The 14,784-nt window shown below is 33.8% G+C and overlaps 2 protein-coding genes across 2 annotated transcripts; both read right to left on the bottom strand.

Moving 5' to 3' along the window:
* Positions 1 to 3,068: 3,068 nt before the first annotated feature.
* LOC110898661 (metal tolerance protein 4) lies at positions 3,069 to 9,179 on the bottom strand. Its single transcript, XM_022145473.2, has 7 exons — positions 8,352 to 9,179; positions 7,393 to 7,568; positions 5,806 to 6,004; positions 5,541 to 5,719; positions 4,127 to 4,277; positions 3,460 to 3,590; positions 3,069 to 3,384 (listed from the first exon to the last, which is right to left on the bottom strand). The coding sequence occupies exons 1-7, from the start codon at positions 8,527 to 8,529 to the stop codon at positions 3,205 to 3,207; spliced, it is 1,194 nt and encodes a 397-aa protein (XP_022001165.1). The 5' UTR covers positions 8,530 to 9,179; the 3' UTR covers positions 3,069 to 3,204.
* Positions 9,180 to 11,212: 2,033 nt separating this feature from the next.
* On the bottom strand, positions 11,213 to 14,157 carry LOC110898662 (zinc finger CCCH domain-containing protein 14). The gene is made up of 3 exons (XM_022145475.1): positions 13,994 to 14,157; positions 13,428 to 13,488; positions 11,213 to 12,140 (listed from the first exon to the last, which is right to left on the bottom strand). Exons 1-3 carry the CDS (start codon positions 14,067 to 14,069, stop codon positions 11,366 to 11,368), a joined length of 912 nt encoding a protein of 303 aa, XP_022001167.1. The 5' UTR covers positions 14,070 to 14,157; the 3' UTR covers positions 11,213 to 11,365.
* Positions 14,158 to 14,784: the final 627 nt, after the last annotated feature.

Genomic DNA, 14,784 nt, shown 5'->3' with positions numbered 1-14,784 from the left:
AAACATAAGCCCTAATTAAATAAATTCAATCATGAATAATAAAACATGTGTACCTGGTTAGCCAGTAACCGCATCAGAGAATGAAGTAGACGTCATGTTCGTCAGATTGGTCGAGTTCCCCTTTAGGATGTACGTTCATGATGGTAGTACCAAGTTCTTTAGGGTTGAAGAACTCGTAGTAATGGAGAGAGAGAAGGGGCGATTTTAGTGTTGATGTTATGAATGTCTAACCCTAATCCCTCTCTAGTAATCTTCTTATATACACCAAGGGGAAACCTAATTAGTTAATTAGGGTAATATGGCACATCAACAATTACCAACTAATTATATTATAGGTTTTATATAATTTGATCTATATTATATAAATGATAATGATGGCTACTAGATTAAATATAAATAAATAAATATTTAATCTTACAACAAGTTAAGTGATGTGTCAACTGATTTGACTTGACTAAGAGCGCTCTATAATGCGAGTCTACGGAAGACACTATGGCGGTGAAGGCCGAGAAAAGCCATAAACGTCACATTACATGCATTTGTTTGTGTGTCGCATTACATGCATTCGTTCGTGGTTAAAGGACAAGCGAATATTTGGCGACTGACAAGTTCGTGGATGAAGGTGTGGACCCCCTTTATCTTTTATTTAATTTTTATTTTTTTTTAAGAAGGGAAATTGGATTTTATTAATCTCACCTACAGGTGGTTGCCCAATAATAATCTCACCTTCAAATATTGTTACTTGCAATCCCACCTTTAAAAATTGATTTTCTCAATGGACTTCCGTTTAAAAAAACTAACGGAACTTAACTGCGTTAAGTTTTATTCCAAATTTTAAACTGATGTTTTAAGGCTTTGATCAGAACGAGGGTATGGATCGATTGATGTAAAACTTACCTCAAAGCTGTGCTCCAAATGTAGAAAACGGTGCTTCAATTCGAGTGTTTAAACTTTCAATTAACAAAAATCAAGTCGTTTGGAGCACTGTTTTTAGGTAAGTTTACATCAATTGACTCGTATTCTCGTTCTGATCAAAAGCTCTAAAACATCAATTCGAAATTTGAAAAAGTAGTTAACGGGGATATTTTTTTTAACGGAGGGTGAGTGAGAACTTTTTTTTAAAGGCGGGACTGCCGGTAACAATATTTGAAGATGTGATTATTATTATTATTGCCAACCAATTCTAGGTGAGATTATTAAAATCCAATTTACCTTTTAAGAAAGAACTTAACAATTTTTTTATTTACTTTTTAACATATATTAAATATTTATAAAATTAGTTCACAATGATAACATAGAAGATTAGAAGTCATGTTTAATCTTTTTTGAAATTTAAGAATTAAGAATTTCTATACATTTAAACATAAACTGTAAATAATTTTTAGTTTGATTATATATTTAAGAATTTAGTTTAATCTTTTCTAATTAATTATAGATAATCCTTCTACTAAATATTATTTAGTTTAATTTCTTATGGATAATTATTATTTAGTTTAATCTCCTTCTCGTTTATAATATTATTTATTTAACTAATAGAGTAAATTACGATTTTGGCCCCTGTGGTTATATCACTTTTACTCTTTTAGCCCAAAAAGAATTTTTAACATCCGAGCCCCAACATCTTTTTTTTTCTAATCTTTTTGGCCCCTAACGTCTTTTTTCTAACATTTTTGGCCCTTAACACTTAATGGATGGAGTTAGTGTTAGGGGCCAAAAGGGTTAGAAAAAAGACGTTGGGGGCTCAGATGTTAAAAAATTCTTTTTTGGGCTAAAAGGGTAAAAGTGATATAACCACACAAACCAAAATCGCAATTTACTCTAACTAATATTATTTATCATTTATACATTTACGGAGTTCTAAATAATAGGTTAAATTTATTGAGACTTCGTTAACAAATTTTGCTACAGCAAAATAATCTATTTATATCAATCTAAATTTTTATCTATACTATACTATATAGTAAAACATAAATGTGTGACACACGTCGTTCATTGTAGGTATTTATTTTATGATTTTCTTGTCTCACTTCCAAACTTATCTTATATTAATTAAATAACTAAATGAATAATGAGCTAATATTAAATTTTATCCTACTTTAAATTTCGAATACCATTCTTCTATTTTTCTAATAAAATATTATCCGAAATTGTAAATTGTTAATATAAAACATTTTAAATAAAACAAATTATTTATCACGAAACCAAACTTTGTATTAATATAGTAAATATTTTTTATTTTCACTATACAAAATTACATTTACTAACTTTTTTATTATTTGGTATATAAAATTACATTTATTTAACTCATGTAATAAATGAGGTTTTTTAAAGATGTATTATTTTATTATTTGGTAAACAATATTACATTTATTCAACCCGTGTAATACATGTGATTTTAAAGATATAATTTTTTTATTTGGTATATAAAATTACATTAATTCAACCCGTACAATATGGTTCTTATATATATATATATAACTTTTTATTATTTAATACATAAAATTATATTTATTCAACCCGTGCAATAAGGAAGTTTTTAAAGATATAATGTTTTATTATTTAGTATATAAATTTATTTACTCAACCCGTGTAATACACGGGGTTATAACCTAGTAGCTTATTAAAACAAATAATTAATGTAAAGTGTGATGACAATGTAAAAAGTCCAAGGATTGTTAAACGATAAATGAGTTGCTTGAGAAATCATTAGGTGATGCATGAAATATAGTTTGTCAAGTAATATATATTAGTTTTGTTTTAATGCAACAAAGTGACAAACACATAAATGCAATGACGGACCTACTCATAGTCGTGGGTGGGCGGCCGCACCCCTTGAATTTTTTTTTAATGTATATTTTAGGCAAAAAAACCCCGACCGCGCCCCTTGAAAATATGGTTGAACGTCTCATCCGCACCCTTAGCAAATAATTTCTGGGTCCGCCACTGCATAAATGATTAAACCACAACTTTTTGTCCTATATAAAGCTAATGTAAAAATTTTCTATTGTAACGCGTGACTGAAAAGTGTTGTTTCTGCCACTAAAAACCTCGTGTTTACTATACGCGTGTATTTAATATTTAATAATATATTAAAGAACATCATCCAAGATGAAAATTGATATGAACAAAGGAAATTTACGCCACTCATAAACGAATAAATATATGGGTCGTGTACAGAACGGACCTAACCACAAGACGCTCACCTCATGGGTCACTGTTGGGAAGCCTGGTTAGAACAGAGTGTTCCGGTTTGTGATCACATTCAAAGTCGAGATGAACAAATGCACGTTCGACTTCTGGAAGTTTTTCGATCTTTATTTGTAGTGTTTCGCCGATTGCATGAGCTTCTTTTAGCGACAAATCTTCAGGGAGTTCAATATCAACCTAATTCGAAAAATATAAAATCCTTAAAAAATCCATACTAAAAGAAATGCACCTTCACTCGCCACAAACACTAACCTCAACGAAGTACAAAACACCAAACGTGTATGCGCGAACTGTGTCAACGCGCTTCACTTTAGGATGTCGTGTGACAAGATAAGTCAATTTTTGCAATACTTCTGGTGGTGCTGACTGTCCGACTAACGAAACTGTGTAATCGTATTTCATTAGTATCACTAATTACAAGTAAAATAGTTATAAAAACGAGTAAAATGCCATTTTCGTCCCTGAGGTTTGACCAGTTTTGTGACTTTCGTCCAAATGTTTGTTTTTTTCGCATCTGGATCCAAAAGGTTTGAAATCTTGTCACTTTCATCCGGCTAGTTAACTCCATCCATTTTTCTTCGTTAAGTCAGGGGATTTTCGTCTTTTTTTGTTAACTTAAAGGGCAATTCGGTCCTTTGAATACTTGGACATTATGCTAAATGCTTGTACATAAAGTGAAAAAGACGACTGAATTGCTCTTTAAGCTAACAAAAAAGACGGAAATACCCCTGACTTAACGGAGAAAAACGGATGGAGTTTACGATCCGGATGAAAATGACAAGATTTCAAACCTATTGGATCCAGATGCGGAAAAACAAACCTTTGGACGAAAGTCGCAAAACTGTCCAAACCTCATGGACGAAAATGGCATTTTACTCTAAAAAAAAATTGAAACTTGGAATGATCCTGCAGCAGCTACCTGCATTTTCCCAAACGGTTCCAGACCAGTTTACAATTGTATAAACGGCGAGAATAATGGCGCCAACAGGGTCGATCCACCAATAGAATCGATCACCAAGAACCGCCGCAACTAACCCGACTACATTTGTTACCACATCAAAGTAATGATCCTGTTACCAATGCACATCTTTATTAGATGTAAATTATCATCCATCACCGCATGAAATTGTCAATCATTTTGATAACCGTATGAACGTAGCCGAACAATAAGGTAAAAGTCTAAATAACTAGGCCTAATTACAAACATACAAGGCTGTAAACGAACCGAACGTTCATCGAACAGTTAGTTAACTGTTCAGCGGGAAGTTCATTTATGTTCGTTCGTTTAATAAATGAACGGCAAATTGGAAAATAATAACCCCATCTTTATGAAATTGGCCGATAATAATCCCAAGTCAATTATTAGCCAATAATAATCCGACCTCGTCCAATTTTTTTGTAAAATAGTCCGCCGTTAAAATAGCTTAACGGAGTTAAGTTTTTTTCCGAATTACAAACCGATGTTTTAGATCTTTTGATCAGAACGAGGATACAAGTCGATTGATGTAAAACTTACCTCAAAATACTGCCCCCAACCCACGAAAACGGTGCTTCAATTCGGGTGTTTAACTTCCAATTAACAAAATTCAGGCCATTTCGAACACAATTTCAAGGTAAGTTTTACATCAATCGACTCGTATCCTCGTTCCGATCAAAAGCCCTAAAACATCGGTTTGTAATTTGGAAAAACACTTAACTCCGTTAAGCTTATTTTAACGGCAGACTATTTTACAAAAAAATTGGACGAGGTCGGATTATTATTGGCTAATAACTGACTTGGGATTATTATCGGCCAATTTCAGAAAGATGGGATAATTATTTTCCAATTTGCCTAAATGAACAAACACGAACACAAAACTCCGTTCGATAAGTTAAACGAACGAACATGAACATAGGCTGCCTTCGTTCGTTAATCATCGTGAATGTTCGGTAATGAACATAGGCTGCCTTCGTTCGTTTATGTTCGTGAATGTTCGGTAATGAACATAGGCTGCCTTTGTGTTAGTTATATTTATGATAATTATGTCAGCTATGTTCGGATCGTTATTTGGTAGCTTATTCGTAATGTTTCTGATGAAAAACGCAAATTTTTATTTTAAAATGAATATATAACGTTCGTTTGTGTTCATTTATGTTCATGAACATTTGTCTGTGTTCGTTTGCATTCGTAAGCGTTCGTGAACATGTTCATTTCCTTAACGAACGAGCACGAACAAGAAATCCCTTTCGGGCTTTCGGTAAGCGTTCGTGACCCGTTCATGAACATGTTCTTTCCGTAATGAACGAACACGCACAAGGCCTTGTTCCTTGTTCGTGTTCATTCGGTTCGTTACCTTTGCATATGCGCGTACAATCTCGTTTCCTGAACTTCTGCAATATAACCATAACACAAGTTTGACAACCGTTGCAGTCAACATGATTATGTATAACCATAGAAGCTGAAGAGACGACATCTTCTCGGGTGGTTTATTTTCAATCAACTGTTCTACCGCCTGAACTAACACCTGAAAGCCTAAAAGAACTTAATAGCCAACTTTCTTTATCTTTAACATGTAACACAAAATTTAGAATTATCGGTATTGATCGCATATAACATACCGAGTGTAGCCATAATCGCAGCAAAGACAATGATTCCAACAGGCTGCACTCTGAGTTTACCGATCGGATACTTGTATATGTTGATGCTTTGCATAGACAAGTGAGTGAACCAAAGGATGCCGCCAGCCATTAGATCAAGTAACGAATCCAACGTGGATGCCGCAATGGCAATGGATCCGGTCTCTATTGTAGCAAAGATCTTCATAATGCAATAGAGATTGTCAAAGTACATCGGGGGGGGGGGGGGGGTCGAAAACGTATATACCCAAAAATTTCTATAGAACCAGGGGGTCGAAAACGTATATACCTAAAAAATTATATACGAAAACCACATATATTACACTACTGAACGAAAAGTTCGGGGGGTCGGATCCCCCCCCCCCCCCCCCCCCGGCCCCTTAGCTGCGCCTCGGATAGAGATCATTACAATAAATACTAACTAATATATTATTATATCGGTTGCATATAACGATTTGCTACAATTTGAATCAAAAAGTTAAATTCAAGAAGTAACGAACATCGATTATACAATCTTCATCACTTTCCGTTTTAGTCTAAACGCGTAATTAGCACAATTTACTGTTATTTCGGCTTGAGCTCTACGTCAAAATACATAGAGAGATCATTGCAATAACTAATATATTCTATCTAATATACGTAGACTATCATGGCAGTAAATCTTAACTAATACGTTATATCTGATCTATATCGTTAACATATACATTCGTTGATAAATAGATTATAAGCGCTGCAAACGAACGAACGTCTAGCGAACAGTTCGTGAATCATTCGGCGGGAAGTTTGTTTTTGTTCGTTTGTTTAATAAATAAATGAACATGAACAAGAAATTCCTTTCAACATGAACAAAGGTCGCATTCGTACATTAGTGTTCTTAAACGTTTAGTAATGTGTTCGTTTATGTCCGATAGTTGATTAGGGTTTTTTTAATTTATATATTTTATTGAAATACTTCAAAATTCCAACTAATAAAACAATTAAAAAATAGAGTTAAATGCCCATTTAGTCCCTGTGGTTTGGGCCATTTTGCCATTTTAGTCCAAATAGTTTAAAACGTTGCCATTTTAGTCCACTGGGTTAACTTCATCCCTTTATTTTGTTAACTAGAAGGGCATTTCAGTCATTTTATATGTAATTCTGTTAACTAGAAGGGCAATTCGACCATCGAACTACCCTTCTAACTAACATAAAAAAATGGACGGAGTGGACTAAAATGGCAACGTTTGAAACTAGTTGGACTAAAATGGCAACGTTTCAAACCTTTGGACTAAACTGGAAAAATGGCCCAAACCCCAGGGATTAAAATGGCATTTAACTCTAAAAAATATTAGTGTATTGTATATAACATACGTTCGTTTGTGTTTATGAACGCATTTTAGTGTTTGTCAGCGTTCATTTGTGTTCGTTAATGAACGAACACAAACAGAATATCTCATTTTGTAAATGTTCATGAACAGGGACCGTTGGTTCGGTTTGTTTGCAGCCCTATAGATGATAACCACTACATACAATCTGAATCACTTTGATTATTCTAACAGATTCGATTCCAACAATCATTAAAATTATTACCTTAAAAGCCAGTAACAAAACGTTAGCATAATTCGAAACCTTCATAGCTCTCTCCTGCTGCATAACAACATGTTCATCAAATTCATCCTCATCAACTCCATCACATGATTCAATAGCATCAACTTCCTCAAACGACTTCAACGTTGCAAACTGCTTCTCATAATACTCCTTTTCACCTGTAATAATACACACATATATATATATTAGAGTTAATTACTGTTTTCGTCCCTGTGGTTTATCATAAATCACTATTTCAGTCCATTAGTTTAAAAAATTGCGAATTTAGACCCTGTGGTTTCACTTTCATAACCATTTCAGTCCACCTCGTAACCATTTCAGTCTCTGTACTTACAAAATAAATGGATTGAAGTGGTTACGAAAGTGAAATCACAGGGACTGGAATCGCAATTTTCAAACTAATGGACTGAAATAGTGATTTATGACAAACCACAGGGACGAAAACACTAATTAACTCTATATATATTAATATTAAGAGTAAATTGTCATTTTAGTCCATGTGGTTTGGGCCATTTTGCCAGTTTAGTCCAAAGGTTTGAAACGTTGTCATTTTAGTCCAAATAGTTTCAAGCGTTGCCATTTTAGTCATCTGGGTTAACTCCGTCCATTTTTTCTGTTAGCTAGAAGGGTAATTCGATCATTTTATATGGTCGAATTGCTCTTCTAGTTAACAGAATTACATATAAAATGACCGAAATGGCTTTCTAGTTAGCAGAATAAAGAGATGGAGTTAACTCAGTCGACTAAAATGGCAACGTTTGAACTATTTGGACTAAAATGACAACGTTTCAAACTTTTGGACTAAACTGGTAAAATGACGCGAACACAGGGACTAAAATAACATTTAACTCTAATATTAATCATAATCAACAACAAATAGTAAACAACTGAGGATAAATAACAATAACAATAAAAAACTTATGTTGAATAAATTTAAATACCTTGAGTTAATAATGAATTAGAAGATGATGATGATTTTGATTGTAGAGTGAAATGAGAAGACTCTATATCAACTGTCGAACGAACTTTATCTGGTAACCGAGTTAAGAAATCGGTTCTGAGTGAGTTCACTGAGTAGTGACTCGTCGGAGATAACAACGACTCTTTTTCTCCCTCCATTCACTCTATATCTCCACTTTGCACTTCTCTTCTTTTATATTTAAGTTTGTGGAAACAAAAAGAACATAAAAGTTATTACAATTTTTAACTTAAATAAATATGGTTGATGAGAGAGTATAAAGATCTAGTTTTAGTTGACAAATTCTAGAAACTCAATATATTATTTAAAGGTATTATTTAGGTGTTTGTTTAAAAAGAAGAGCACATAGTTTGGTTTAATATAAAGAAAATGACAATTGGGGAAGAAGTCATCTACCTCACTCATTCATCATTATAGTTTGTTACTTTTTTTAACTGTCAATTTGTACCAATAACGAATCACTGAAATATCATTGTGTTACCAGTTAAATCACTCAATTATCTTCATTTTTACTAAGCAAAATGGCTTATATACAAATTCAGGAGGAAACCAAATAAATCTGGAAAAAACCCTCTCTAAGATGTCACTAGGCTATAATGTAATGAGCTTAAACCATGTATAGTGGGGTTTGAAACTAATACCCCTCCCTTGAGCATGAATTGACATATGGCATATGGGGATTAAGGGCTTGAAGTTAAAAAGAGGTGTAGTGGTATAATGCCCCATAATGCCCAACAATAATTACCCAAATATTATCTTTTAAAGAAAATAAAACAAATAATATTAGTTGGAAGCTTCTTATTGGTCAAACACAAGTGGAGGAGGCGTGTTAAAAAAAGCAAAACACATTTTGGACAAAAAAAATGCCTTGGGGGCTATGTGCAGGGCGTTTTATAGCATTATTGGGCAAAAATACGCCTAAAACTCTTACCACTACGGGTGGTCTTATAGTTTGTTTGTTTTTTTTTTTTGGACAGCAAAAGCAAATGCATTATTTGAACGGCTAATAGTACGTAACTCCTAATCACAACTAAATTACACCAAATTATCACCTTGGTTGGAACTGAACCTAAGACCTTCCACTAAAGGCAATAGCCTCTACCAAGTGGATTTGATTCACAAGCTAACAATTCCGCCCATCTATCTTTTTCATTTTAGAGACATAATGGAATTACACAAGGGCTTTAGACACTTGGGAAGAAGGAAATGGATATGATTTACGGGTTAATTAGCGTGTTGGAGCATATGAAAAAATGAGAAGTTTTTTTTCCAATAAAAAGTACAACCCTAAGTACAACCCTGAAGATATTTTCGAAGAGATTAAGTCGATAGGACCTTTATGGCTAAAGTATAGATCTAAGTTTAAAACGCTCCAATTGGTAAATTAATGAAAAATCATAGTTAAAAAAAAAACATTTTATATGATTTTATTCATCATAGCATTTTCAATAGTCAATTGTGGGTGTTTTTTTAGGGATGAGGTGGCGGTTTTGGCATGTGGGGGCTGTGGCGGTTTTAACTATGGTCGGTTTAAGGGGTGGCGTTTTCTTAAAGAGGATGTATATATACAAAGATAAGTATTAGAGCATTTTTTTTTATTATTTTAGTACTTGTTTTTATTTTAATTTTATCATTTTCAAGTTATTATATCTATACCTTTTTGTGTTAAATGGGTTTAGATTATTTTATAAAATTAACATATTCTTAAATAGGTTTAGTTTATTCTATAAAATTACACATATAATATTTATCAAACACTCATTATGAGTGTAAATTACTATTCATAATTAGTATCAATTTTAGGATTTACGGCCAATGTTGCAAAGATGATAAGAAATCAAGTCTCTTAGCTACCTTTGTAAAAAATAAGTCTTCGTTTAAGCATACGTCTTAGAAAAATTAATGTAACTTTAATGCGTAATGTCGTTGTTTCTCTCTTGCTATATTTAATCAGTTCCCGTACAATTATTTGTATAATTCTTATAGTTCTCAACAAAACTTGTAGATTATTTAGACAATAAATAGCATAGTACGTCTCATTAATCATTGGGGCTAAGGTCCCTCCTACTGACTACCTGACTTTTCAATTACACACAAAATTGATGATAATTTAAACAATGATAAATGCATTAAGCTCTGGGTGACCAAATCATGACTATTCCAGCATGTGGTTTGTAAATGACTTAAAAAATAAAATAAAAAACCCTTAAAAATGTCCTTTAATAACCAAATAGAGTGATATAGGAGTTAATGATCACTTGAATATCATTACCGATCAATAACGGATCTTGGTGACCAAAAAAAATTATAATATACATCGAACAAGTTAGGAGGTACGAGAATGTACGCTTGTTCGAGTTGATATAGGAGTTGTTACTTATGCTTTGGCTGTTATATGACACACACCGAGGCAAACTCTGAGTTTGCTAACAGAAAACAAATGTCGATTTCTTATTTACCAAGTGGTCCTACTGCATCTTATTAACGATCGAATTTAAAAGTTTTTTGACATGTTACAAGTTACCCAAGTTTTTTGACATGACCCAAAAGTACCAAAGTTTTTACCAGTACCGGTAACTTTTGACATGACACGTTTTAACATGTTACAGGTTACCCAACTCACCTGACCCGCCTCTTTTACCACTCAAAAATGTTCTAACCTTATTAACGATCGGTGTCGGGTTTACAAGGCTAAAATTTTTGAAGAGAGTGTAATGTAACAGATTGTCAGACAATTCATCCATGACACAATGCTCTGTAACACATACATACCGCAAAAAAAAAAAAAAAAAAAAAAAAAAAAAAAAAAAAAACAAAACCAGATAACCAATGCTTTTAATACTGAAATAGAAGAATAGAAAACCTAAGTAACTTTTAACAGCAAGCATCTTAGAAAGTCATTACTGTCTAACGTCAATTCTCATATTCCAAAACATTTCTAAACAAATCACGAATCGTTAATCACACGTCAAAACATCACACTCCCGCTATGCGCAACTCTTCAGCACCGTGGGCAAAATGACATCTCTCACCAAACGTACACGACCCTTTCGCAAAGTTTTCACACAGTTTTGTCTTCAGGTTGTTAGCTGGAGGACCGTTAAAGCTCTTTTGCGGCGGATGCGGCAAAGTCGACGAGCTTATGTTCACTATAAGCTCGCGAACCATCTGACTTGCTTGTTTGATCTGCTCAAACGTACCTTCGAGTTCAATGTTCTTAAGGTTCGGGTCCGACTCATGGTCTCTTATCGAAAGCTTGGCTCCGGTTAACCGACAGATTTGTTTCGAGTTGACTCCATTCTTACCAATGATCGGTCCAGCTAGAGTGCCTAATACGCTGATCTTCGCTGTTGCTGATGCTCCAAAACCGCCTGCAGCTTGGTGGTTGTCGAGCGGATTAAAATCCATCCGACCAGGACCGCCGGTTCCGAATCGGTTGCCGGGTGCGTGGGCCATAGCGCGTGGATCTTCATGATGAGATGGGACGGTTGGTTTTCCGAGCTCCCATTCTCCGTGAGCGAAATGACACTTGTCGCCAAACCGACAGCCTTCTGCAGTGTTGTACTTGTTGCACAGGCGGCTTTTAACGGCTGGTGGAGATGAACCGTCGGGAAAGGAAGGTGGAAGGACCGGATTTCGGATAGTTGGAGGTAGTGCTGCGTTGCCACCTGTCATTTGAGGGATGTTTTTTATCCCTCCGGGTACATAATGCAAGAAATGACATCCCTCGCCGAAAGGACAGCCAGAAGTGCTGCACATAAATCAACAAATAGAATTGAAAAAATTGTCAAAAATCAATTTAAAAAAACAGTATTACAATTACATCAACTAGCTTATGTATTTTAACGTGCAAAAAATCAAAACTTAAAACTCGTATACCATGTTCCTGTGTTCCCATTAAGCAGATTTGTGTACTATGGTGTTATATCAGTATAACTGTATATATAAGAAGTAACAGAAAATATGCTGGCAACTAACTAACTCATTCAGCATAAATGATAATCTAAAACATAGTTGTTAATGGCGAATAGCGACAAATAGCAATAAGGTACCTATATGCTACATAGCGAATAGCGATAAATAGCGGGCGGCTATTTTACAAATAGCGATACACTATATATATTTTTTTTATATGTATATTATATCAAAATACCCTGGTATATATACTATTTTACATGTATATTTAACAAAAAACTAAAATCCAGCTATTTATAGCTATATTTAATTGCTATTTATATAAGAACACAAAACATAAAAATAAAATGTCGCTATTATCGGTATCTATCGCTACAACCCTAATAGCGAGCGTAGACCTATACGCTACATAGCGCGCTATAGCGATCGCTACGCTCGCCATTGACAACTATGATCTAAAAAAGTGCAAGAGTTTTGAATTCCTTTATTCTTGAAAAACAAACTAATCACAGAAACAGAATGCACTCTCTACTACTGCATATTTTCAGCATATATAAAAAAACAAAATCAAAGGAATGAAAGCATAGATGATACGTGTGCGTGTGTGATAAACATGGTTGTTTAGAAGTATTAAAAAATCAATCCTATTTGAAACAAAGTGCGGATAGAAAAATCCTCTCTCTCTCTCTCTCTCACACACGCACACACATATCATGTATTCTGCTTAATGATGTCCAATATACGATATACCACATAATTTAGCTATATCATGACTAAAGATGGTAAAATAAATGATGATTTAGAGTTATAATGATATCTCAAAGATTTGCGAAAGGTGATATATATTATATATAATATATATCTGGTACTTATGGTTCAAAGTACTTTCATGAAACAACCAATTCTGTAGTTCTGTTCTGTACTCCTTGTTATCATGGTTGTTATCTTGATTATGTGAAGTATTACCTGTATCAAAACCTTAACTTCCAATTCATTAGTCCAAATCATACAATTTTTAATCATAAGGCTCGCATAGTATACCGCTCGTTACAATTTTAAAAACATGACAAAACATAAATAATTAAATTTACAACATTGATTTTAGTCAAGTTAGGATTGAAACCTGAAAAACTTTGTGCATGGCTTCGATTTGCTTCCTAAACCAGATTGAAACGACTCCGTGTCTGTTACATCACATTAATTATCTTATTATTAACCGATTATATTCAAATTCAAATTCAAATCTTTCACAATTTTTCTTCAAAGAAAACAATATCTTTACAACTAACCAACGTATTTTAACAGATATTAACCGGAAATTCAACCTAACCGAAATTCGAAACCCTAGATAATAACCTCACAACTAATTGTCTAATTCCACTTCATTCGAACAAAGAAATTATACACACACAATGAAAACAAACACTAACAAACGCGTTTCGAATCAAATTAACCGTAAAAACAACCTAATTGAAATCCGAAACCCTAGATAATCATAATCATAATCACAACAACTTCACAACGAATTCCACTTCAATCAAGCAAAACTCGGTACAAACTCGACGTGTATAACGTCAATGAAGACTAACGAACGTGTTTTGAATCAAATTAACCGTAAAATCGACCGGATTGAAACGAATTGACGCTAGATCTGAATTGAATGGAAGAGATGGAAATTGGAATGCGAACCTTGTTTGGATTTCTTGAAGCCGTTGTTGCCGTTGAAGGTAGCAGCAGGTCTGGATCGTTTCTTACCGAAATCCATTGAGGAATTAGGGTTAGGGTTTGAAGAAAACGAAAACCCCCAAAACGATTTAGGGTTGTGGATCTAAGATTTGATGATTTTATTGGTGGGATGGGTTTGGTCAAAGTCAATGTTTGTTTATTTATTAATAATCGGTACATGGGCTTTGATTGAGGAGAAATCAACACCTAATGGGCCAAATGTATCGACCCAATATCGTTTATGGTTCCGGTATATATTGCTAGTAAATCCGGTTCCACCGGTTCAGACGGTTGATTTAGTCAACCAATTTATCCGTATGCTATTTAGAACCTTCCAATCTTCCATATACGATTATGAACTTGATGCATTTAATATTCTAATGTGATAAACCTATTGTATATTTTTAATTTAAAAAAAAACCGTTTGTTGGAAAACTAAGTACTTTTGGATTATTATTTTTTATTATGGATTGTCTTTTGGATTGCAATTTATTAGAATCGTGTACCTTTTGATTATTTTTTTATTTAGATTTGTATTTCTATAGAGTCATGGGGTTAACCTGGTTAAACCAGTGGTGTGGCGAATACAAAAGGCACAATACAGGTCGGCGGAAAATGAGACAAAAAGAAAAAAAGAAATGTTGATAGAATAACATAGTTTATTAAGTATTTATATATAAGATGAGATGAGATGAAATCCTAGAGGAGAGGAGTGAGTTGTGTTAAAATAATCGATCCTAGTTCTCAAATTTTCG

Source organism: Helianthus annuus, chromosome 13, assembly GCF_002127325.2.
Source record: "Helianthus annuus cultivar XRQ/B chromosome 13, HanXRQr2.0-SUNRISE, whole genome shotgun sequence".
Taxonomy (NCBI): domain Eukaryota; kingdom Viridiplantae; phylum Streptophyta; class Magnoliopsida; order Asterales; family Asteraceae; genus Helianthus; species Helianthus annuus.
This window is presented reverse-complemented; position numbering and strand designations above follow the sequence as displayed.